The sequence below is a fragment of the Crocuta crocuta genome, unplaced genomic scaffold, assembly GCF_008692635.1.
Source record: "Crocuta crocuta isolate KB4526 unplaced genomic scaffold, BGI_CrCroc_1.0 scaffold96, whole genome shotgun sequence".
NCBI classification, from domain to species: domain Eukaryota; kingdom Metazoa; phylum Chordata; class Mammalia; order Carnivora; family Hyaenidae; genus Crocuta; species Crocuta crocuta.
The window spans coordinates 8,951,157-8,978,646 of NW_027531522.1; the positions used below are offsets into that span (position 1 = coordinate 8,951,157).

Here is a 27,490-nt window from a genome sequence, read left to right on the forward strand (position 1 = left end):
ATATTTTGTTGTCTTTTTCTAGATATTTAATATTTTATATTATGTAGAATAATGCTGTTTTTCTAACATGTCATTTTTATTTGTTAGTATATAGAATTATGATGTATTTTTTAAAATATTTGATTTTGAATCTAGCCACATTGCTAAATTCATTAATCAATTCTAATAGTTCTTTTAGTAGATTCTTTTGGATTTCTCTACCTACACAGCTATATTCTCAATGAATAAAGGCTGTTTTTCTCTGTTAAGAAACGTAATTGAATGGAGTAAATTTAAAGATCTAATTGTTTTTATGAAATAATTCATTAATCGGTCAGCATCCCATCTAGCAAACACAGGGGAGCCCTAAGGAATTATATAAAATGAAAAGTTTTTATGGCAAAGAATGGCAAGGTAAGAAGTTATTAGCAAAAGAAAAAGATTGATCCAGGCAAGGTCTTCTCTTAGGGAGAAGAGTAAGGAGTCTAATCATGCAGATTACTTCATCTTCCTTTGGGGGATGGAGAAAGCTCATATGGCCAGACTCATTGGCGCCGAGTGGAAAATTCCTGACTGACAGGTTAAGATTACATTTCTGGGGGAGGTTGAAAGTCCAATTAGATTAGGTATTAAGCCCAAATTTGAAGACTTGGCCTAACTAACACCATTTTGGGCCTGTGGTTTTCTTTTTAACATCTTCCTTCCCAATCTTGGTAACTAGGATTTACCTTTTTCTTTCCCTCAACTTATTTATTACCCTGGCTGGGACATCCAGTACAGTACTGAACAAAAGTGGTGGACTAGGCATTATTATCTTGTTCCCAACCTCATCGAGAAATATTTGGTATTTCACCATTGAATGTAATGCTTTAGCTGTAAGTTTTTGGAGATAATTTTTATCAGATTAAGGATGTTTGCTCCAAATTGCTATTACTGTATAATAAATGGCCTACAAATTTAGTGTTGTAGAACATTTGTCATTTTATTATGTTTCTGATTTTGTGGACCAAGAATTTGGAAAGAGACCAGTTATCATTTGATCTCTGGAGCAGCTATTACCTGATGTTGGCTGGAATGGTAGTCATCTAAAGGCTCAGTGAGGCTAGAAACCTAAGCTGACCCACTCAGTTGATGCTGGCTTTTGGATAAGAGTTGAACCAAGCTGTTGACTTGAATGCCTCCATGTAGCCCCTCTCTGATGTTGGTCTTAGACTAGTGAAATTTCTTTCCTTGGTTTTTCTTGGAGCGAGCATTCCAACATGTTGATCCAAGCAGGTGCTGCATGGCTTTTTCTGACCTATCCTTGGAAATCATATTGTGTTATTTCTTCCATACTTTTAATATGCTGAAGCACTCATAAGCCTGCCCGGAATTTAAGGGGAGGAGACATATACCCTACCTCAACAGAAGAAGTGTCAAAGATATTTTGAATGTTTTTAAACCATCTTACTTTTTATCCCTAGCTTGTCAAGAGTTTTTGTTGTGAATGGATGTTGATACATATAAAGTACTTTTTCTAAATCTATGGAGATGATCAGATGATGCTTCTGTCATTTTTCCTCTCTCCTCTCCTTCTAGGACTCAAATTACACATATGCTAGAGGTTTTGACTATGCCTCGTAGCTCTTATACTTTGCATTAGACTTTCTGAAGTCTTTCCCTCTGCATATACAGCTTAAGATTCAGCTAAGGGCCCAACGAAACCCCTGTACATTTTTGGGGTGCCATTGTCATGCAGCTGTCTTCTCTACAGTACCGTATTCAAAAATCCCAGCCATTCTAGTAGCCTCAAATCCGGAATTTTGTTTCTTCCACTCAATAAGAAGATCACTGCTCCTTGGACACCACTGCCCTGTGCCGTGTGTAATTTGGGAGCTGCCCGCAGGGAGAATCCCAGAGGGAACAGGGAATTTATCACACATGCTTCCCTTCCCTCAAGGATCACAACCCTTCACTGTTTGCTTCTCAGTGCCTGAAAACAATAAAAACTAAAACAAATAATAATTTCTTACTATTATAAACTGTTGTCCCAGATTCTAGATTTTGTTGTTTATACACCACATGCCATTTTTTATGCTGTAAATGGGTAGTTAAATGAAGCAAGAGGTTCAATCCAAATCAATTCCAATTCCAATTTAATTTTTGAGGGGACAAAAATAATTACATTAGGAGGTACTTGATATCCACTTGTGTTCCTATTATGACTGCAACATTGATTGGGCTGTTTTGACTGCCTCAACTTGATCTTTCCATTAAAAAGCTACACACTTTCTGTAATGGTCTTAGCAACCCTTAGGTTCATTGTTTAGGTTTGTTGTTCCCTGGGGCTTTCAAAATGATGACAGTTGAATTTTATCATTTCTTCTTTGTTATCTGGAGTTTCTTCAGAGGAGTAGAACTTTCTTACGTCAACTATTCAGTTACTCTCCCATACAGATCTATAGGAAACGTAGGATACATGCTTGATTCTTTCCCCTAATATTTCCCCAGTATTCAAATTAATGACTTGGCTTCCTAGCTTGCTCCAGAAAGAACAATTAGTCATTACTTCTTTTATTTTGTATGGATGTTAATATCCATGAACACATCTTTTATCATATTTGATATATTATAATCCATTCTAAACTTCTTTTATGTTAAAATGTTCCATATTTGGCTAGTGGGAAAACTTTCAAATTAGTTTCAGCGCCTCTTTGACCCAATTCCGATTATCTTTGTAAGCTTTCTTGCCTTCTGCTCTGATAGATGTTCCAGGTTCTTCATACATATTTATAGTGTTTGGACAGGAACCAGTTATTTCTGTGAAGAGTTCATACCCCTCTACCAGGAAATGGTATTTAAGTTTCATAACTTGGGTGCTAGAAGTGGCTGTTGCTACTAGATTGAAGAAAGTCTCTACATCTTGCAGTGGAAAGAACTAGAAAATATTTTCATTATTTTTGAAGAAAAGGTGTATCATGTATTCTTAGTCATCTTCCAAAATATTAGCATATTGAAATTACAAGTTTTTTAAATTTATGTTTGTACTTCTTCTCACTTCATGAAAAATCCTGGTTCCCAGTGACATTAACATATTACCTATATAGTTAATTCTACTGTATGAATTTTCAAAATAACAATACCAGTATTATTACTAGTAATATGATAACTGAAAGCCAGTTAGTATTTCTTGGTTATTCTTTCTGTACTTAATGTATGTTTCACTCAAGCCCTGTAATCAAACTTTACAGTGTTTTAAAGTATCTTGGAATATTTCTTCCCTCTGTGTATCAACTGTTAGCTTAGGATAGATATTTCATTTTGCTTGCAGTTTTAAACATTTCGCTTTTTTGTTTTTATTGAATTTTGCTCTATAACTATGTAAAACATATTCATGGTTCCAAAGCAAAATCAAAATTCATGGTAAAGTTGGAGAAGACTAGGTTTCATCCTCGTCCCTTCCATTTTATTCCTTTCTTCTCACAAAGGTAACAATTTGGGGGGCACCTGGGCAGTTCAAGTAGATTAAGCATTGGACTCTTGGTTTCAGCTCAGGTTATGATCTCCTGGCTTTATGGGTTCAAGTCCCTCATTGGCCTCTGTGCTGGCAGTGGGGAGCCTGCTTGGGATCCTCTCTCTCCCCTTTATCCCTGTCTTTCTCCCACTTGAGCTGTCTCCGCTTCTCTCCAAATAAATTTTAAAAAGGTAACAACTTGTATTAGTCTTGGATTTATACTTCCATTTCAAAAATATAAGCAGATCATTACATATGATCATATTTTTCCCTTTGAAAAACAGTAACATACAATACACACTTGTTTGTCGTTTGCTTTTTCTCTTGAGATATCATAGAGACTAGTCCATAACTAGAGCGTAGCGTGCCATTAATAGATATCTCAGACACTGTCTATTCAATCAGCACTTTCTTGTCGGATATTTGCCTTGTATCCGGTCTTTTGGAATTCCACATAATACTGCGACAAAGTCCTTGTGAATTTGTCCTACTGCATTTTTGCCAATGTACCTTTGGGATGGATTTCTAAAAGTGTGGTTGCTTGGTCAAAAAATAAATGCCTGTATTTTTGCTCGACTTTGCCATAGTCTTCTCTGTAAGTGTTGTACTGTCTTGCATTCTCATCAGCAATGTACGAGAGTGCCTAGTTGCCCACAGCACCACCAGAATTTGTTTTCAATATTCTGGGTATTTATCATCCTGAGAGGTAAGAAACGGTGTCTCAGCAAAGTTCTTATTTGTATGTCCCTTGTGAGTGAGGCTAAGCATCTCTTCCATGTAAAGGGACATTTGAATTTTTACCACAGAACTCTGTTTATATCTCTACTCTTTTTAGAAGCTCTTCATATATGAGACATATTAACTTTTTGTATTATATATTGTATTATATATTTGTAGTATATATTTTCCCAGCTCGCCATTAACATTTTACTTTGCTTATGGCATTTTAATTTTTTATCCATATGGTAATTTAACTTCTAAATTTTAGGAAACTTCTCTTCCTCTGAGCAACTGAGATGTTTTCGTAGTAGGAACGTGAGAATCCTGTAACTAATTTGTCTCACTTTTTGCCTTCGCAGCAAGAATTTTCTATGTAACCTGCATAGCTATGTGAATACCACATCTTGCATATCTGAAATACCACCTTATTTTATTTTCTCTAACTTATATTTACTACAATCTAGATTTGTATTTAGTATCTCTGTTTTTCAATTTTACATCAGGATTTCTTATAAGCAATCACAGACTCTTTGTTAATAAATGTGAGTATTAATAAAGGAAGAATTTTTCCAGTCGCTGATTACAACGTTGGAGGGTAGTTATGGAGTGGCTGTCACAAAGCCCGGCCCCACATTTCTTTCACTCCATTCCTGGTCAGGGCCACTGCATGTACATATTTGAATATGTTCCTTCATAAAATAAAGAGTTTAATGAACTATTATCATAGTGTAAGAAATTTTCTCAAATGAAAAGTATGTAGCCCTTAACTATTCTAATGTATAAAACAATCTGGTTTGTTGAAAGGCATAGGGGTAACAGAAGTTCTGGAACTTTTTAAGAGTTAAAATAACTTTTGGGGGCACCTGGGTGGCTCATTCAGTTAAGCGTTCGAGTTCAACTCAGGTCGTGATCTCATGGTTTCTGAGTTTGAGCCCCATATCAGGCTCTCTGCTGCCAGTGCAGAGCCCACTTCAGATCCTCTGTCTCCCTCTGTCTCTCTGCCCCTCCCCTACTTGTGCATGCATGCTTTCTCTGTCCCTCTCTCAAAAACAAATGAAAAAACTTTACAAAAAAAAGAACTTTTGAAGAACCAGAGCTTGTAAAAGTTATGCAGAAATTAATCTCCCTCAAAGTGAACACAATATATTATCTTATTATTCACCCCTCAGACAGTTCAGCACTGTATTTTAAAATGATATCACCGTGCAATAGCTGATAAGAACAGAGCTCAATGCATGGGTGACTCATTCATTTGTCAGTTAATATTCCTAGATTTATAACTGTATTAAACTGGCAAACTGAAAGCCTTGTTTCATTGATGAGGGAGTCCCACATTGTACATCGTTATTTCAACAAAGCTTGTCTTCTTGCAACAAAATCTGTCATAACTCTATGTAAATTAAAACGTGTATCCAAATGTAAGGTTATTTTTTTCCTCTTACTTTAGAGTGTGGAGGTATACTGACAGGCACCTATGGTTCCATTACATCTCCGGGATACCCTGGAAAGTATCCTTCAGGAAGAGATTGTGTCTGGAAAGTTGCAGCCAGTCCTGGCCTCTTGATAACATTTACTTTTGGGACCTTGAGTCTGGAGCACCATGATGATTGCAGCAAAGATTATCTTGAGGTAAACAAATGTAATTAGATAGAACATGTCATGATATGGTTAGAACTCCAAGAACTATGGTTTGGTGATACCTGTGGATGACTACAATTTCCTCGCAATGTTAGATATCCTCTTCAATAGGCAGCCAATGTCTGAGCCTTGCTAATTCCTTATTCTTAATTGTGCCAGCTAGTGGCTTCTTCTGGGTCTCATTTGAATCTGGGAAATAGACTGCCTTACTTTTCCCTGTCAATTCCTAGAAGCCCAATCCCCTAATAAGGGGATAGAAGAATTAACAAGAGAAACATTCAGTAATGGGTATCTTTTCCAATGCAAAATCAAGATTTCATTTGTCTTTGCGAACCTGGCATACAATTTCACAAGCTGGCTACTGTGTTCCATGAAGAAAAAATAACTTAATAGCAATTATGTTGAAATGCATTGCTAAAGGGTGAGCCTAGAATATACTCATAATTGTCATTGGGAGAAGAGCCAGTCTGTATCCCTCCTGCTTACCATTAGTGAAAGATTAAAATATAGAAGTGGAAAAACGGGCTGTTATATTCAAATGCCATATGCATATAGGTATATCAGAAATGTTGCTCTGTATTTATAGACTGAAAAGATCATTGAGAAGACTGAGTTTTTACATTGCTCTTGTCTTGTTTGTTACCATAAATCACAGTAGTCCTTGCAGTAGTAATAAAAGACAATAGGCTTTTCCAAGTCCATTAGAGAATGGAGGGCTTTGGAATTATTCATAAAGGATAGAAAGGTGCGACTGTCAAACAGGGATCTCCACAAGTTAAAGTCATTACTAATTTAGCAGTTGTAATGGATTTGAAATCTTTGGGAATGATGGGAACTTCTACCGCTCCCTGGAAAATTTCAGCTACATAATCCTTTAAATGTTGACAGTAGCGTGGATTTCTTGAAATTAATTTCAATGAGTTCCATCATATTAAAATTAGAGGGTTTGTTTTTTGTTCCTGCATAATTCCTAGATTCATGTATAGTAGAGAGTATTAATCATTCTGGTAACATTGAAATGCTTCTCATTCCTCAACAGTATTTCAAGGCACTAGTTATATATAGGAATACGATAGTGGTGCCCTATATCTTGGCTGCCCCTAGAAAAAGTAATTTGAATGGGCAGAATTTGCCATGTTAAAATGTTATTTTGTTCACTGATGTTTGGTGTTCTACGCCATACAGGATTTGCAGTTACAACAGAATTATGGAGAGGTTAACATCATTATTTAAGAAATTAAAGGGGCGCCTGGGTGGCTCAGTTGGTTGGGCGTCTGACTTTGGCTCAGGTCATGATCTCACGGTTTGTGGGTTCAAGCCCCATGTCGGGCTCTGTGCTGACAGCTCAGAGCCTGGAGCCTGCTTCGGATTCTGTGTCTCCCTCTCTATCTGCCCTACCCTGCTCACGTTCTCTCTCTCTCTCTCAGAAATAAATTTAAAAAAAAAATTAAAAACCAATAATTAAAAAGAATTTCTCAGGTCCTATGGTCATTATCACAGTACCTAATTAGTAGTAGGATTACACTTTTAAAATACATTTAAACTGTCTCTGTGTTATGTCTGATCTGACTTCGCTTCCTTTCCACCCCTGATCCTTCTGAAGCAAGTTGTGAATCAGTCACCATCGTGGGCATTCCTTCTTTTATATTCCTTGCATCTATTCATTTTCTCCTTCTCAATTACTAGGAATTAACGTATCATTTCTAAACAAACACCTGGGGGAGGAAACCTAGGAAACAAAACACTGAGAAAGATTCATGAGAAAATTTCAAGGTATACATCTAGCCTCGGAATTAAGATTTAGACAGAAGATGCGGCATCAGGGATGAGGGGTGAAGGGGACTGCCCTTTAGTGACCGGCAGCTGATAGAGGCGTGATGGAAACCTGTGAGAGCCACCAGTTTCAAATCACAGGTTTTCTGAAGCTAACATACAAGGTGACTGGGTTTGTCAAAATCTGACCACTTTGCGCTTGATGATTCATTCTTTTGTTTTAGATTCGAGATGGTCCTCTGAATCAGGACGCCGTTCTTGGAAAATTCTGCACCACTCTCTCTGTCCCACCTCTGCAGACTACAGGTCCCCTTGCCAGAATTCATTTCCATTCTGACAACGAGATTAATGACCAAGGCTTCCATATCACCTACTTAACATCACCTTGTAAGTAACCGCAACAGTTGGAAGCTTCATCTAAATGTGAGGGACTGCGCTTTGCTTTTATGCTCATAGCTTGTATTGACAGCTGAAAACAAACCAGCAACCAATGAAAAACAAGAAAATACTCTATGATTTTTACTTTGGGGCTTTTGTTCTTAGCATACATCGTTGTGCCCTGATGAGAACTCACAGGAAAAGCACCTTTCAGGTCTCAGTATCAGGAAAAAATAACAGTGAACACATTCCGCGGGTCTCCTTTCTTCGTTTGCTCCGGCTTCGGGCTGAATTTAGAGCAACCTTGCTGTAATCCAGGCAGTCTGTCTACACCTGTTCTCTGTGCATGTCAACTCTCCCCTGAGCACATCCTCTTATCCTCTGTTCATTATGCCTCTAACCGGATTCATTTTTCTAGTTGTGTATTTTGTTTTATCACATATCTTTTATAAACTGCCTCCAATCTTTCTGGAATGAAGGAGAACATAAATGTATTTAAAAAGCAATTTGTAGGGGCGCCTCAGTGATGCAGTCAGTTAAACTTCTGACTGTTGATTTCAGCTCAGGTCATGATCTTACAGTTGGTGAGCTCGAGGCTGCTTGGAATTCTCTCTCTCTCTCTCTCTGCCCCTACCCTACTCGTGCTCTCTCTCTCTCTCTCTTTCTCTCTCTCTCTATATAACAAAACAAATAAATAAATTAAAAAAAATTACAAAGCAATTTGTAGAAGAGGATGTTAGATTGGAAGTTAGATCACGCCTCCCTATATCTATTTCTTTAGGCTCTACATGGATATTCCACAAACATACATCAAACTGAAAATATAATTAGAGGCATAAGCCTGTATAGGGTGAATAAAGTGGATATATGATTGTGTGTGAATGTGTGTAAATTTTTTAAAGTGGTATATAATGCCTGACAGCCACGAGAATGGCCAGTCACATGATCTTTCCCTTCTCTTCCCTGTTCTCTTTAGCGTATCTGCATTGTGGAGGGAACTATACCGACCCAGAGGGTCTTATCTCTTCTGACTTGTCTGGACCTTTCACTCACAGCAGACAGTGCATCTATGTTATAACTCAGCCCCCGGGAGAACAAATACAAGTCAACTTCACCCATGTGGAACTGGAAAGCCCGAATGGCTGTTCTCACAGTTATATTGAGGTAACTTTTACGACTCTGAGGCCCTTCGATGATGTTTATCAACATTTTTCTGTTCTCTATAGTCTAGTGGTTTTCAAGTGGTCATAGGGCCAGCAGCATGCAGATTCTCCGGATGATCTGGATGTTAGGAATGCAATGCTGTGTCCTATCTCAGACCTCCTGAATCAGAACCTCTTGGGAGATGCTCAGTCATCGGCACCCCAACCCTCCCAGTGATTCTGACTCAGGCTAGAGTCTGAGAACAACTGTGTGAGAGGGTAGGAGAGAATTTGCCAAAAATAGATCTAGAGATGGTGAGACAGGAGATTGGTAGTGAAATAGCAAAGGACAAAAATGAAAGCTGAGACTAGGAATTCATATGCGTGAAACTGACCCTTAATAACTGCGGTGAGTACAAATAAGTAGGACTAATAAGTTTTACTAATCAGACATAGTTTTCATGGATTGTCCAGGAAACTCAACCCAGACAAGGAAAAGGATTTGCCCAGGTGAGCTAAGTGGCAGAGAGTTAAGTTAGAGTGTTGGATAACCCTTGTTACAGAGTTTAGTTCCTTTTTCCTTCATCAGCACTGCTTGCTCTCTCAAAAAACTTTGACTCTGATTTAAGTGTGTGTAATTGTTGGAATAACAAGGAATATCTGAAACAAAAAGGCAGTTTTTGTTTGCCTGGCCTGGTATTTCTTTTGCTCAATTATCGGTCAAGCCACAAATTAAAGTGTTTAGCAAGAAAGACAAAACACTTTTTGTTGGGTGCAATCATTTTATATAAACTCAGAGAGGCATTGAGGTTTGTTTGCTCATAAGAGACTCAATTTATTTTTCCAGGAAAAACCTTCGTAACCCCTTGCCCTCTTCCCTCCTTTATATATAGTGAGGAAACAAAGAATTTTAGTATAAGATCTGGATTTCGCTGAAAAATGAAGTACACTGACCATGGCACCACAGCAATATTTATTTTATTGAAGCATAATTGAAATACACATCTCATTAGTTTCAAGTGTACAACATAATGATTCAACATTTGTATACATTGCAAAATGATCACTGCATTAAGTGTATTTACCTACCTGTAACCATACAAAGTAATACTTTTTTTCTTATGATGAGAGCTTTTAAGATTTACTTTTTCAGTAACTTTCAAATGTGCAAGACAGTATTTTTGATTATAGACCCCCATGTTGTACATTAACTTCCCCAGGAGTTATTTTATGACTGAAACTTTGTAGCAAAACACTCACAAGGTCCATCCATGTTGTTGCAAATGGCAAGATTTTTCATTCTTCCTCATCTTCTTTGTCCATTCATCTATGAGTGGACGCGTAATTTGCTTCCATATCTTGGGTATTGTAAATAATGCTGCAGTGAACATAGAGGTGCATATATCTTTTTCACATTAGTGGTTTCCTTTTCTTTGGTTAAATATTAAGAAGTAGAATTGCTGGATCATATTATAGTTGTATTTTTAATTTCTTGAGGAACTTCCATATTGTTTTCAATAGTGGCTTCACCCCCACCAATAGCGCACAGGGGTTCCTTTTTTTTTTTTTTTTTTTTTTCTCTTATTTTTTTNTTGTCTTTCTGAGAATAACTATTCCCACAGGTGTGAGGTGATATGTCATCGTGGTTTTGATTGCATTTCCTGGACAATGAATGATGTTACGCATCTTGTTATGTGCCTGTTGACCATTTGTATGTCTTCTTTGGACAAATGTCTACTCATATCTTCTGCCAGTTTTTTAATCAGACTTTGTTATTATTGAGTTGTGTGATCTTTTTTATATGTTTTGGATTTTAACTATTTTTTTGATATATGAAATACAAATATCTTCTTCCATCCATTAGGTTGTCTTTTTGATAGTTTCCTTCACTTCGCAGAAGGCTTTTAGTTTGATGTAGTCTTTGTTCATTTTGCTTTTCTTTCCATTGCTTCTGGAGTCAGATCCAAAAAAGGTATCACTAAGACCAATGTAAAAGAGCTTTCCACCTGTTTTCTTCTAGGGGTTTTATGGTTTCTGGTCTTACATCCAAGACTTTAATGCATTTTGAGCTAATTTTGTGGATGGTGTAAGATAGTGGTCCAGTTTCATTCTTTTGCGTGAGGCTGTCCAGTTTTCTCAACGCTGCTTACTGAAGAGATTTCCCCATTGTATGTTCTTGCCTCCTTCATTGTAAATAATAAGCCCAATATAATTGGGTTTATTTCTGGGTTTTCTGCTCTGTTCCATTGATCTTTGTGTCTGTTTCTGTGCCAATACCATACTGTTTTGATTACTTTAGCTTTGTAATATAGTTTGAAATCAGGGAGTATGATTCCTCCAGCTTTTTTCTTCTTTCTCAGTATGGCTTTAGCTATTTAGAATCTTTTGTGGTTCCCTACACATTTTAGGATGGTTTGTTCTCTTTCTGTGAAAAATGCCATTGGAATTTTGATAGGGGTTGAATTGAATCTCTATATTGCTTTGGGTAACATAGACATTTTAACAACATTAATTCTTCTAATCTATGAGCACAGAGTATTTTTCCATTTATTTGTGTCTTCTTCAATTTATTTCATTCGTGTTTATAGTTTTAATGTACAGGACTTTTACTTCCTTGGTTAAATTTATTCCTAGGTATTTTATTCTTTCTGATACAGTTGAAATGGAGATTATTTTCTGAATTTCTCTTTCTGAGAGCCTGTTACTAGAATATAAAAATGCAACGTATATTTCTATACTGATTTGACACCCTGCAGCTTTACTGAATTTATTAGTTCTAATGGTCTTTGGTCTACTATGTGGGGTTTTCTATATATAAGATCGTGTCTTCTGCAAATAATGGCTAGTTTACTTCTTCCTTTCCAATTTGGATGCCTTTTTTTCTTTTTCCATTTTCCTGTGTATTCCCTTGCTAGAAATTACAATATTATGTTAAATAAAAGTGGCAAGAGTGGGGATCTATCTTGTTTCTGATTTTAAGGGAAAAGCTTTTAGCTTTTCATCATTGAATAATCTTAACTGTGGCCTGTCATATATGGCCTTTATTATGTTGAGCTATATTCTACCTACACCCATTGTCTTGAGACTTTATAATCATAAATGATGTTGAATTTAGTCAAATGCTTTTTCTTTGTCTATTGAGATGATCATATGATTTTTATCCTTCATTTTGTTAATGTAGTATGTCACATTGATTTATTTGCATATACTAAAACATCCTTGCATCCCTGGAATAAATCCTATTCGATTGTGGCACATGATTCTTTTAATTTGTTGTTGAATTGAGTTTACTAATATTTTGCTGAGGATTTTTACATCTATGTTTATCAAGAATATTGGCCTAGAGTGCTTTTTCTGGTGGCGTTTTTGTCTGCTTTTGGTTTTAGGCTAATGCTGGAATCAGAAAATGAGTTTGGAAGCATTGTTTACTTTTCAAATTTTTGGAAGAGTTTGAGGTGGATAAGTTTTAAATCTGTGAATCATCACTGAAGCCTGGACTTTTGATTGTTGGGGATTTCTGACTACTAATTCAATCTCCCTTTTAATAGCTGGTCTATTCAGATTCTCTAATTTTCATGATACAGTATATGTATATGTTTCTAGGAATTTATCCATTTCTTTTAAGTTATCTAATTTGTTGGCGTATAATTTTTCAAAGTAGTCTCTTATGATCCTTTGTATTACTGTGATAACTTCTCCTCTTTCATTTCTGGTTTGTTTGTTTTTTTCTTTCTTTTTTTGCTTGAGCCTGCTGTTTTTCTTGGTTAGTCTCACTAAACGTTTGTCAATTTTATCTTTTCAAAGAACCAGCTATTGGTTTCACTGATTTTTTTGTGTTCTCTTTTAAATCTGTGCTTTATTTATTTCCACTCTGATCTTTACTATTTCTTACCTTCTACTAATTTTGGAGATAATTTGTTTTTCTTTATTTAATTGGTTTAGGTGTAAGGTTAGGTGGTTTGAGATTTTTCTCATTTCATGAGGTAAGCCTAAATCTTGCTTGCCTATTAGAACTGTTCTTGCTGCATTCAATAGATTTTGGTATGATGTGTTAACATTTTTATTTGACTCAAGGCATTTTTAAAAATTTATTCTTCGATTTGCTCATTGAATCCTTGGTTTTCAGTAGCATTTTGTTTAATCTTCACGTTTGTGATTTTTAAAGATTTTCTCTTCTAATTGATTTCTAGTTTCATACCATTATGATTGGAATAGATGCTTGGTATGATTTCAGTCTTCTTATATTTATTGAGATTTGTTTTGTGCTCTAACATATGATCATCCTGGAGAATGTTCCATGTGCACCTGAGGAGAATGTATATTTTGATGCTTTTGGGTAGAATGTTCTGTATATATCTATTACGTTGATGTGGTACATAGTAATTTTCTGTTTGAATGGTCTATCCATTGATGTAAATGGGGCACTAAAGTTTCCTACAATGTCTGTATTATTGTCAATATTTCCCTTTAGGTAAGTTAGTATTTGCTTTATATATTTAGATGTTTCCTATTGGGTACATAAATACTTACGAATGTTAAATCTTCTGTTGGATTGACCTTTTATCATTATGTAATGCCCGTCTTTGTCTTTTACAAGCATCTTTGTTTTAAACTCTATTTTGTTTGGTACTGGTATAGCTACTCCAGCTTTCTTTTGGTTTCCATTTGTTTGTTTGTTTTTTTAATTTTATTTTTATTTTTTAATAGTTTATTGTCAAGTTGGTTTCCATATAACACCCAGTGCTCATCCCCACAAGTGCCCTCCTCCATGCACATCTCCCTCCTTCCCCCACCTCCCCCCCATCAGTCCTCAGTTTGTTCTCAGCATTCAAGAGTCTCTCATGGTTTGCCTCCCTCCCTCCCCCCAACTATTTTGGTTTCCATTTGTATGAAATATCTTTTTCCATCACTTCATTTTCTACCCACGTGTGTCCTTACGTCTGAAGTGAGTCTTTTGTAGGCAGCATATAGATGGGCCTTGTTTTTTTTATTTTTATTTTTTTAATACATTCAGCCCCTAAATGTCTTTTGATTGGAGAATTTAGCACATTTATATTTAAAGTAATTATTGGTAAGTATGTACTTACTCTACCTTGCTAATTGTTTCCTTTGTGTTTTATAGTTCCTCTCTGTTCCTTTTGTCTTTTATTGGCTTATTCCCTCTGGTTTATTGACTTTCTATAGTGTTATCCTTGGATTCCTTTCTCATTAGATTTTGTGTATCTACTATAGGTTTTTGCTTTGTGATTACCATGAGGCTCATATACAGCAGCCATATTTATAACAATCTACTTTAAGTTGATAGCAAATTAAATTTGAACACATTCTAAAATTCTTCATTTTTACTACTCCCAGTACATTTTATGTTTTTGATGTCACATTTTACATCTTTTATTTTGTATATCCCTTCAGTAATTATTGTAGTTACAGTTATTTTTTACTACTTTTGTTTTTTAATCTTCTTACTAATATTGTAAGTGACTAATACACTCCCTTTAATACATATTTACCAGTGAGGTTTTTACTTCCATATATGTTCTTTTTTTTTTTTTTTTCTAGGAGAGAGAGAGAGAGACAGTGTGATCAGGGAAGGGTCAGAGAGAGAGGGAGACACAGACTCTGAAACAGGCTCCAGGCTCTGAGCTGGCAGTCAGCACAGAGCCCGACGCGGGGCTCAAACCCACAAACCGCGAGATCATGACCTAAGCGAAAGTCAGACGCTTAACCGGCTAAGCCACCCAGGCGCCCCTCCATATATGTTCCTGTAACTGATAAGCACCCTTTTTTTTTTTTTAGCTTAAAGAAGTCCTTTTGATTTTTCTCATAAACTCATTTTGTGTTGAAATTTTTTTAGCTTTTATTTATCTTAAAAGTTCTATATCTTTGTCAATTCTGAACGATAACCTTGCTGAGTAGGGTATTCTTGGTTGAAAGTTGTTCGCTTTCAGCACTTTGAACATATCATGCTCCTCAGTTCTTGCCTGCAAATTTTCTGCTGAGAAATCTGTTGACAGTGTTATGGTGGTTCCTTTATACATAAGAAGTTTTTCTCTTGCTGTTTTTAAGGTTCTCTCTTTAACTTTTGACATTTTAATTATATTATGTCTTGGTGTGGGTCTCTTTGGGTTCATTTTCTCTGGACCTTTCTGGGCTTCTTACATCTAGATGTTTCTTTCCTTACCCAGATTAGGGATTCTTTCAGCTACTGTTTCTTCAAATAAGTTTTCTGCCCCTTTGTCTCTCTCTCCTCTGTATGGGACCCCTATAATGTGAATGTTATTCTGCTTGATGGTGTCCTGTAGGTTCCTTAAGCTATCTTTAGTTTAATTTTATTTTATTCATGCTGCTCTGTTTGTGTGAGTTCCACTGCCCTGTCTCCAGCTCACTGATTCTGTCTTCTGCTTCATCTCATTTGTTGTTGAACCCTCCTAGTGTATTTTTCAGAGCAGTTATTGTATTCTTTTTTTTCTGTGGCTTCAGTCTGGTACTATATTTTCTATCTCTTCGTTGAAGTTCTCACTGTGCTCATCCATTCTTCTTTAGAGATCAGTGACCATCTTTATGACCATTACTTGGAACTCTTTATCAGGTATATTATTTATCTTTGTCTCATTAAAGTATTTCCCTCCCTGCCTCCTCCACCCCCCACCCTCCTGGGGTTTTACCTTGTTCTTTCATTTGGAACATAGTCCTCTGTCTTCTCGTTTTGCTTATCTCTCTGTGTCCCTTTCTATGTATCACTTGTAACAGCTATCTTTCCAGGTCTTGTGTGAATGATCTTTTGTAGGAGATAAACCTTATCATTTAACCTTGCCCTAAGCCTTTGTTGTCTTTCAAACCCTTGTGATTGTCTAAGCAGCCTGACATTTTCTTGGTAGGTTCCAGTTGTTGAGGGTGTGCCAAGACCTATGAGTGTTCCAGAGAGGGGATCTCAGTCAGCACCTAGTTTCAGGCCAATTAGAAGCTAGATCCTCAGGCAGCAGCTTTTAAGGTATTCAAATATACACAATCTTATGAGATGTCAATTGTAGACACTGCTAGCTCTGATCCAAGTGATCTAGATGTGTCCCCTTAACAACAGTTGCAAATTTCAAGGCTCCATATGAATGTATGAACTTTTTTCTGGGAGTTATTGTTGAGCTGTAGCAAGATCAAGTAAGAGTACAAAGATGCTTTCCTATAGCCTATGTTTCTCAAGAGCACGTCTGTAGTCTCCACATGTGTGGCAATCCTGAAGTCTGCTCCTCAGGCTGAACTTCCATGTGAGGTAGGTAGGACTTTTCACAGCAAGACTGGGGAGTGTGTTTCAGTCGTCTGTCTGTGCAGTGCCCTATGGGTGGTGGTAGCCTGCCAAGAATTTTCTCTCCATTTGTTTCAGACCCATAGGACCCAGGCCCAATCCCCCTTGGGCATGAGAAGCAGATGCTCATGGGGCATTCCTTGTATGAACTGCACCAGCTGGCTGGCTTTGGTGGTGCCACTGTGAAGGAGCATACAGGGGTGGGGCACTGACCGGGTCATCATTGGCAAGGCCAAGGTGGAGTGGCATATGGGGGTGAGGCACTCACCCAGCTGGCTTTGAGTGAGCTGCTGAATAGTGGTGAACATGAGTCGGGTGCTTGCTTGTCCAGCTTAGACGGGGCCATGGGGTGTAGCACGTAAAGGCTGAGCATGCCCTACCAGCAATAGCAGATTAGAAGGAACGTGCCAAAAATGGTAGCTACCAGTGTCTCTGTTCCCAGAGGGAAGTCCTGTAGGCTCCTGCTCTTCTGACAGATGCTGTAAGAATGGTAAATGAATCTCCTTTACTTATGCTCCAAGTGCTTTTCAAACTGCTGCTTTTGCACTAGGTCCCAGGGTGAGTGAGTCTTTGTGTGAGCTCTTTAAGAGTGAAATCTCTATTCCTCACGGCCATATGGTTCCTGGACCTAAGCTTCGTTGGTTTTCAAAACCAGACAGTTTGGGGTCTTATCTCTTTGGTGGAGGTTCCAAGATTTGGGTCCCTCATGTGGGAAGAAGCCCCTTGCTCCTTGGGGAGATTGTGAGATGCCTCAAATGTGGGTTGCTGTACTGGGGGGTGGGTTTTTTGGAGAGACTATGTCTCTGCATCTCCTGCCTCTTTTGATGTGCCCCTTTTATTTTTTGTTGTGGAGGAGTTTGTTCAGGTAGTTTTCAGGTCTTTTTCAGAGGGAATTTTTCTGTATGTAGCTGTAGATTTGTTGTGTTCCTAAGAGGAGTTGAGTTCAGGAACTTTCTATGCTGCAATCTTGAACTGCTTCTCTAGGTTCAGCAACATAGTTTTTTAAATCCAGAGACTTTTGCCTCGGATGGTGAGGTAAATGTGTATATTCATTCAGTTTATGTTTCCTAAAGTGTATCATAAAATACATTAAAGTTTTATACTTTGCAGCAATTTTAGATATTTTTATGTGAATAAAAATTAAATTTCCAACATCTGCTTTTTAACTTTAAGAACAGTAAAAATAGCTTTCACTTAGACAGTACTTACTGTGTACCAAGTGCTATTCTAAGCCTTTGAAATACTATAAAATTTATATAAATATCAATATAAAATATAATAAATATAAAATTTACTATAAAACACTATAATAAATTAAGTAGATAACCTTTGCTATCTTTCTACTATCTGTTGGATATGATACATGTTTTACATGAGTTAATTCACTGAATCTTCACAACAACCATCATTATTCCTATTTTGATAGGAGGGAACTGAGGCCGGGAGAAGTTGTCACTTGCCCATGGTTACATATCTGGGGAGCAGGGGAGCTGGACACTGAATTAGTTCCAGTTGTACTGTTCTCTGATAAGAACAAAAACACAATTGTGTGGCTATGACTGCAAAATGTGGCTCATATTCCATAAGAAGGAAGCACTTGTGAATTTCCCAATTCCATATCTGGCTCCCTGGTCACAGGACTGTAACATGGAATCAGGCACAGTGCTTTTTCTCAGATAGGAAGAAATATAATTCTAATTTTTAGGGAAATCTGAGTACCTTTCTGTTAGGGGCTATATGGTTGTTCTAATGGCTCTAAGGAGTCATCAAAGCACCTGGAATGATATATCGCCTCTGGCATTGCAGCTCTCTCTAATCAAATTTCCATAAGGAGTTCATGAATTCTGAACTCTTCTGAAAAGTTATTAAAAATATAAAACTAGCATCAGAAGATTTAATTTTGTAAACCAGAATGGGGGAATGTTTTATGGCCAGAATAGGATTGTAGTTAATTTATCTAAGTTCTTATTTTTGTTCAGTCATTTGATGACTATGTAACCTTGGAAAATTCTTCATCTGGATGTTTCAGTTTCTACTTCCACAAGATACCCTACCTATTCCTTCAAACTTTGTGACAATAAATAAGGGCAGTGAATAAAAAAAGAAGCTTAAATAATTAAAAACATAATAAGAATGTAAAGGTTTCCTAGGCCAAATTTCTAACTCCTGCCTTGAATTTATCAGTTCAGAGGCAGCTGATAATACCTTTTCATGGCTGGCCATTCAAGTATTGACATTCTGATGTACACACACACTCAAAGTCTTGATCAAATTTCCCTCAGGGGTCATTGATGGAAAAAAATACGAGTGCTATTAGGACAGCACATGTATAGTGATTTAAATAATTGAATAGATTTTCTATTATGTCCTTGACCATCCTAAAGGAATACAATCAATTGATTTGTAGAATTTTAGCACCAGCAAGGGCCTCAGAGATCATCTAATTTAAATTCCTAATTTTACAAATGAGGAAATTGGGGTCACAAAGATCAAACTCTACTTACTGTCAGAATAAGATTTAGATGTACCTTCATGGGATTCTAGATAGACATATGTTGACTTACATCAATTTCTTGCCAGTAAATCTTATCCCTCTATTGGGGTAATTTGTGAATTAAACCTATTTTATTTTTAAAAAGTGCATCTACTTCTTTTCATGTCCTTCAGGCAGTCAACATGGAAGAAAGTGGTACTGGAATGAAATTCAAGTGGCATTATTATGACTCAATATATTTCTCCCTGAAATGGTGGTTTCATTTTTTTTCTTTTTCTTTTTTTTAATTTTTGATGTTTATTTCTTATTGAGACAGAGAGAAACAGAGCATGAGTGGGGGAGGGGCAGAGAGAAAGGGAGACACAGAATCCGAAGCAGGCTCCAGGCTCTGAGCTTCAGCACAGAACCTGATGTGGGGCTCGAATCCACAAACTGTGAGATCATGACCTGAGCCAAAGTCGGACGCTCAACCGACTGAGCCACCCAGGTGCCCCAGTGGTTTCATTTTTGAAAGGTATACCTAAAAAGTGAATTTTTAAGCAAAGGAATAAAAAAAAGAGAATAATGGCATTTTAGGTACATTAATGGTTTGGAGAGCAGATGACTTTGCCATTTACTAACTCTATGAGAGAGAACAGACCACCCAAAACTTTAGAAAGAGTGAAAGGCAGAGAGGAAATTCTAGAGAGGTCTGGGAGAATTATAATAGGAAATTTTCTTTTGAAGGAATAGCTGCCCCTCTAAAAATCCTAGATCTTCTTTTTATGTAGTTCCAGTTGTCTTTTGCCATGTGAATATATACTTTAAATGAAGAAGTTATCACCTAGTCTATCTTTTTCATGTATAGCGTAATTTTGAAAGATTTTTTGCTCGGTAAGAGAGCTCTGTAAACATTTTATTTGAGAATAAAATTTAACTATAGGAGACAATAAATGCAGTATTGGCCAGACCCAGTATAACATATCTTTATTTTTCTTTTTGTTTAACAAGAAGCACACATGTATGCATTAATTCTTGGATTTGTATATCTCTCTCGACTAAAATTTCTGCTTTTATAAACACACATTGCCCATGGGTGATGTAATGTGGCTGGTAACAAAATAATGAGTAGAGCAAGAACAGATCAACTGTTAGTTCATCTGTCTTTAGCTAAGAGAGCTTTTACATTGTATAGAACAAATCAATGAAACGGGCAGAAGCATCTTTCCAGAATAAAAAGCAGCACCTCCCATTAATAATTCATAAGTGATTTAAGCCCTCAGAACTCTAAGTGAAGGACACATAAGGAAGTTATGAAAGTTTAATTTTTAATCCCAGAGAGTGTAAGTAGGAGGCTGAATAATTTTAGAAGCCCATATAATGCTAAGGACAGGGCTTGAAATGGGATATAGAAAGAAATGAATAGAATCTCCTTGACCAATCTTGAATCCTCTGACCTCTTGTTGCCAAGAATTCTGGGAAGTGGAAAAGGGAACCACATAAGAGGGACAGATAAGGGAAGGGGAAACAGAAATGCCTTCTGGGGAAATAGAAGGCTTCTGAGAAAGTTGTTCCTTCTTAGAAGTGGAAAAGCAAACAGAGATAAATGGCATAGAAAAAGTTGAAGAGTCTAATTAATAAGTTAGGGAGACATAAGTTACATTAAATTGTTGTCTGAAATATAGGGAACGTGTCCCTTTTCTGCAAGTGTCACTGAATGACATTAACCATATTGTATTGTATGGTATTGTATTGTATGGTATTTTAAGGTTATTTATTTATTTTTGAGAGAGAAAGAGAGAGAAAACTCCACATGCGAGCAGGGTAAAGGCAGAGAGAGAGGGGGAAGAAAGAGAATCCCAAGAAGGCTCTGCACTGTGAGTGTGGAGCCAGACATGGGACTCGAACTCACAAACCATGAGATCATGTCATAAGCTGAGATCAAGAGTCAGACATTTAACTGACTGACCCATCCAGGCGCCCCCACATTAGCCATATTTTAGACCTCTTGCCAATCCCAGCAAATTCACAAAGCAAAAATTGTACACATATCTCTTTACCATGTAACAAAACTAGAATTATTGCTAAAAAACTTTATTGTTGAAATACTTGGAAATCTATACATTCTCTCTTAAATAATTACTAGGTTAAGGAAGGGAATAGAAAATGAAATGAAAGACAGTGTAGAAAATAACAAAGAGAAAATGCTAGGTATCAAAATCTGTGAGACATGATGACACTCAACGTCCAGGTAAAATCTTCAAACTTTTAAAGAAGGAACTGAAAATTGGATGTGTGAGGGAGTACAACAAGCTGAAACACTGGAGATCTATCTTCCCTCAGAATCTTTTATCACCTCCCCCTCTTCTTCCCACTGCTTCCCTCCCCTCCCCAACCCCNCTGGTTAGACATTGAAGTTATTGAGCTTCAGCCTTGGGATTGGTTGAGGGAGGGCTACGACAAAGACGTTTGGTCTGCCTGAGGATACTTGTTATCCTCAAGGGGACATGCTTGTTACAGTCTCATGGCTGTGACTCCCTGAGGAATTCTTAAGAGTAAAAACCTGAATGGCCGAGAAAGCCTTCTGATATCTGAAACCGGAAGGCAGCTGCATTAACCAAACCCAGCAGCGGAGGCTGAGGACTGTTGTTTTCCAGTTAAGCACATGTTGAAATTAATTTTAGTTCAGAGAATAATCTTTCTAGAGATGGCAGGAAAAAGGGGAAATGAAATGATATTCAACCACCTGCATTGTTTAGCATATAGGATTTGGGGTTTGGGCAGAGACTAGAAATACTGGGTTAGTATCTTCGTCCCGTGGCCAGTGCAGTCTTTCCACAATTGCTCGGCTGTCCTGATCGTCTGTAATGGAGTGAGAAAGCACACCATTGCTCAGGTGAATCAGTTCCATAGCTTGGTGTAGTGGGGGCCGAGAAAAAGAGTCCGACGGTAGCCCCACCTCGTTTTGGAGGTATGAGAGATTGTACAGAACAGAATCCACTGTGTGTGAACGAGTTGCGTGCTCATGGGGAGACCCAAACCCCATGAGACATAGAGATGCAGAGGGTGTTAGAAAGGGCACCTACCTGGAGTGCTACAAACTATTTGGAGAAATCAAGAGGATGGCCAGTTCTCTCTGATATAAATAAACACACTATTGCATGGAAACAGGATAAAGGACTTCAACTGTCACTTCTACTAAGGGCGAGATATGTATCATCTGCCAGCCTCAGTTTTCCTCATCTGTAATAGGAATGGTAATGTAGTCTTCTTGAAAAGACTAAAAGGGATCATCAATTTATTTATCTATTAATTCTCTAAGTATTTATCAAACAACTTAGATACCAGGCACCGTGCTGGGCAATGGGTATATAAAATAGATAGATATTAGGAGCGCGTGGCTGGCTCAGTGGGTTAAGGGTCCGACTTCAGCTCAGGTCATGATCTCGCGGTCCATGGATTTGAGCCCCACGTCTGGCTTTGTGCTGACAGCTCAGAGCCTGGCGCCTGCTTTGGATTCTGTGTCTCCCTCTCTCTCTGCCCTGCTCACACTCTGTCTCTCTTTCAGAAATAAACATTAAAAAAAAAAATAGATATTAACCAAGCAAGCACACAGCTATGTAATTTCAGGGTGGGAAACGTATCATGAAGGAAAGAAATACTCCCATGGGAGAAAATGATAGGGCTGAATGGTTAGAAATATCTTCCCCAAGGATGTCACATTTTGTATCTGAGGATGAGAAGGAGTTAGCGGTGCCACGAGTCAAGAGAAAGAGGATTCCAGCCAGAAATGCCAACATAGCCTTAGAGAGTGAATTGAGAAAAAAAAAATCTTGACAAACTCAGAATTGTAAAGAGACTAGTGTGGCTGGAATCCCAAAGAAGAGGGAGAGAGAAAAATTAGGCAGGAGCTAGACCTTGTAGGGCTTTGTAGATGGAGGTAAAGAACAGACTGGCTCGGTGCAAAGGGAAACAATTAGAAAGTTCTCAGCGCTGTGCCCGGCACACCTGTGAATGGTCACTAACGGGAGGATGCTTCTGATCGTGGTGCTGGGGAGAGGGAAAAGAGAGGAGAAGGTGACATAATGGAGTTGAGACCATGTAGGTTCTCACTTCAAGGTGAAACTAGTCAAGTACTCTTGTTTGGGGAAAGGAGATTTTTCAAAAATTAGATAAAGGAAGAGGGGCGCCTGGGTGGCTCAGTTGGTTAAGCGTCTGACTTCAGCTCAGGTCATGATCTCATGGTTCGAGAGTTAAGCCCAGCATTGGGCTCTGTGCTGACAGCTCGGAGCCTGGAGCCTGCTTTAGATTCTGTGTCTCCTTTCTCTCTGACCCTCCCACCTCCAATCTCCCCCTCTGCCTCATCTCTCAAAAATAAACATTAAAAATTTTTTGAAAAAAAAAAAGAAGAAAATTAGATAAAGGATAAGTTTACTGTACTGATAGAGGTATTAGAAGGAGCACTGTTTCATGAGGCATACAACACTTTAAAACTGTAACTATGAGGAGTACCTGGGTGGCTCATTCGGTTAAGCATCTGACTTTGGCTTAGATCATGATCTCGCAGTCTGTGGGTTCGAGCCCCACGTCGGGCTCTGGTGCCGACAGCTCAGAGCCAGGAGCCTGTTTCAGATTCTGTGTCTCACTCTCTCTGCCCCTCCCCTGCTCATGCTCTGTCTCTCTCTCTTTCTCTCTCTCAAAAGTAAGTAAACATAAAAAAAGTAAAAGAAATAAAATAAATAAAATGAAATCATGAAACATAATAGCAAGTAATGAAGGATAATAACATAAAGAAATAACTTTTAATCCCTGTGTGGCTTCTCTCATTTCTTCCTCCCCATTTTTTATTGTATCACTTGGAGTGGGGCCACATGCCCCTTCTATGTGCCCAAATTAACCTGAGACTAGTCTGCAGGGTCAAGTCTATTTAGCAAAGGGGAGTTTGACCCTGAAGCCACCTGTTCGAACACTGCTGCATGCAAAGGTTCTCTCTGTAGCTCTTAATTAGATGGAGCCTACGTGCCTGCATATTTGGTTGCCTTGAATTAAATCTATTTACTACTTTAAATAGATTTTTGGAATTGTTATATAAAAACAAATCTGGATACATAGCAGATACAAACAAAGTGAGCACGTGCATTACGATGTGGCTTTGGGACCTGGTCCACTGCAGATGTTACGGCTTACTGTTGACTGGGCGCCAGGAGCTCACACTTCACTTTCATACGAACCATGCTTCTTGGCCCAGTTTATTTTAGCTTTCTCCCCAGGAACTAGTTCCTTTGTAAGAACTCTGTTTGTGTTGCTATTGTTTTAATGAGTAGCTTCTCTTCAAGAACTAGTTCGATGTGATGAATGGAAAAATCAGAAGCCATTTGGGCCGTGTCATAGGCTAGAGATCGTGGATCACGGGTTATATACTGCGTCTCTGGGCCTGAAACAGTCAGTATGAGCTGGATAACTAAGNCCTGTTTGTGTTGCTATTGTTTTAATGAGTAGCTTCTCTTCTTCAAGAACTAGTTCGATGTGATGAATGGAAAAATCAGAAGCCATTTGGGCCGTGTCATAGGCTAGAGATCGTGGATCACGGGTTATATACTGCGTCTCTGGGCCTGAAACAGTCAGTATGAGCTGGATAACTAAGACAACCAAACAGAACCCTGGGCCAGGTCCTCAGAACACTGGCAGTTTGAATTGGCCCTAGTCATTTCTTTACAAATGTGATCCACTGAAAAGAATGAATTTGATGTGATGCCTCAGGGCTTCACCTGACTTGTTAAGAAAAACCTCTCATTAACACAAACCAGGTTTGTTTTTTTAAGTTTATTTATTTTGAGAGAGAGAGAGAGCACAAGCAGGGGAGGAGTAGAGCTAGAGAGAATCCCAAGCAGGCTGCACAACACCAATGCAGAGCCTGAAGCAGGGCTTGAACTCATGAACCACGAGATCATGACCTGAGCTGAGGTCAGATGCTTAATGGACTCAGGCACCCAGTCACCCCAATATAATCCAAGTTTAAATATGTATCATCTTTCTGTAGGTTATACTGCCATAACAGTCTATAGTACCACAACAAATCAGAAACAATAAAAACTTCTACGACTTAGAACAGCATACATTTATTGTTTGCTCACATAAACATGTTGGGTTTTGGGTCAGTGGCAGTTCTGCTGATCTACCAGGCAATTCCCCCCATTCCATTTGTCTCTGGGACCCAGGCTATTGATCTTATAAGAAAGGAAAGTAATAGGGGTGCCTGGCTGGCTCAGTTAGTTGTTTCCGACTCTTGATTTTGGCTTAGGTCATGATCCCATGGTTCATGAGTTCGAGACCTGCATCAGGCTCTGCACTGATGGTGCAGAGCCTGCCTGAGATTCCTCTCTCTGCCCCTTCCCTCTCAAGTGCACACACCCTCTCTCAAAATAAATAATTATTAAAAAGAAAAAAAAAAGAAAGGAAAGCAAAGGATGGTTGAATCCTGCAGTGAGTCCCAAATCTTCTGCCTGGAGATAGATGGTATATCACTTCTGCTCACATTATGTTGGGCAAAACAAATCCTAAGGCCAAGCGCAGTCAATGGAAAGAATAAGTATTAATTCTCCAGGGGAAGGCACTGTAAGTCACACAGCAATGAGCAAAGATGTTTGATCCCCTTAGAGGGAGGAATATAAATATTTAGGGAAAATAATACAGTCTATCCTGGTGCATAAGCACAAAGAAAAGAGGGTTTTTTTGTGGGGGGAGGTGCAAATTCACAAGTCCTGTAATATTGAATGCAGAGTGGGCTGCCGCAATATCGGGGATCACTTTAGAACATTTGATGAACTTTATTTGTCTCTTTCAAAGGATTTGTGGTTAAGGTATTGTCATGTCCAGGATCCAGAGAGAATACAGGCATTCAGAATTAATAAGGTTTCATTTCCACAGAGAGAGAGAAATGCAGCCAAAATCAATTGTGCCTTCTAGGTTTAGGGCCCTGGGGCCTATAAGTTCCTCTTAAAACATTTGGACTCCAGCTGCCTTTCTCCTTGCTGAAATCCTTGAATTTCATTAGTGAGGCCTCAGGGGAATGGCCCACTTCAGCTTGCTCTGATGCTATTTGGCTGTTTTTCTTCCTTGTCATCTTCTCACAAGCAAATGCAAAAGAGAGACTTCAGTCTTAACACTGGAGCAGGGCATCCCGGAGGTGGTTGAAGGAGGGTGATCTCTTACTCTGCACTTCATGCTTCCTGGTTTCTAAGAACAAGTATGTTTGTGTCTCTAACAAAAATCCAACCCTCATACCACGCCTTAAAATTAATGAGTCAACAAGCATTGGTCAAATACCTGTTTGCAAAGGTATAGGTTCAACGTGAAAGTCATGACAGGTATTTTCTCCTCCCGCAGAGATCTGTGTGGTTAGAGAAGTATTTAGCACAACTTTAAGACAATATGCAAAATTCGCATTACAGCTCATAGAAACAAACTGGTTTGGTATGAGTCAGTGGAGAAGGATGTGATTTTTAACATCTGTGTAAGATGCTATCGTACAGCTGCTCCATAATGTATTTCATCACCCTCCTATTATTAGACATTCGGAATGTTTTCATTACTTATGATTATAGAGCAACTTCGATGGAAATCCTTGGGTGTCTTTGCCTGTATCTCTAATGATTTCCTCATGATAGAGTATTAGGAGTGAAGTTACTGGGTCCCAGATGAACATTATGAAGACTCATGATGCATGCTGTCGAATTACCTTCCAGAAATTTATTGATGCTTCCACCAGTTATGGATGGGAACAACCATTTACCACCTCCCCAGCTTTGAGTATCAGACTTAAAATTTTTATTATGTTTGTTTATTTTTGAGAGAGAGTGCACACGCACGCGCAAGAGAGAGCACACGTGCACGTGCAAGAGAGAGCACGAGTTGGGGAGGGGCAGAGGTAGAGGGAGACAGAATCCAAAGCAGGCCTCAGGCTCCAAGCTGTCAGCACAGAGCCCGTTGTGGGGCTCGAACCTACAAGTGTGAGATCATGACTTGAGCCAAAGTCAGACACTCAACTGACTGACCTGCCCAGGCGCCCCCAGACTTTTAAAATCTTCCCTTTATTGCCCATTTTCCTCAGCCTGGACAATCCTTCAAAATTCAATTTAAAGGTATTTCCACTAACAAATATTCCATAATACCCTGTTTGAGTTCAGGGTTTTGGAGGAAAGTCAGTTTCTTTTAAGGCCTTTTTATATTACCTGTTTCTCTCTTCTGAAATGAAATTCATAGATGATATAACCTCAATACACATATGTAAAAAATTAAGTTGGAAGTATAAGGTTTAGGAGAAATAATATAAAAAGTATATATCTATATATATATACTTCTTTATTTCATTAAGTTAAAAGCCTGGGCAAGCTGCACTTGAAGATAAAATGAAGGCTTAAATGTTCCCTTTGAATTACTGTGAATGCCACCGTACAAACTCAGACTGACGTGGCTGTGTAGGTTGGTGGCAGATTTTCTGAAATGGTTACCAGCTGTTGTCAGATTTCCAGGAAGAAAAACCTATCAAAATGTATAATCTTGGAAAATTCAGTGTCTATTAAATTTGGGCAAAA

At 38.2% G+C, this 27,490-nt stretch overlaps 1 protein-coding gene across 1 annotated transcript in view; it reads left to right on the forward strand.

Moving 5' to 3' along the window:
• The window catches only part of CUBN (cubilin), a 298,802-nt gene that overhangs the window by 25,889 nt on the left and 245,423 nt on the right, over positions 1–27,490 (forward strand). Inside the window, exons 15-17 of the mRNA XM_077772461.1 lie at positions 5,640–5,821; positions 7,828–7,990; positions 8,958–9,145. Coding sequence (XP_077628587.1) covers positions 5,640–5,821; positions 7,828–7,990; positions 8,958–9,145 — 533 coding nt within the window. The remainder of the gene's footprint in view (positions 1–5,639; positions 5,822–7,827; positions 7,991–8,957; positions 9,146–27,490) is intronic.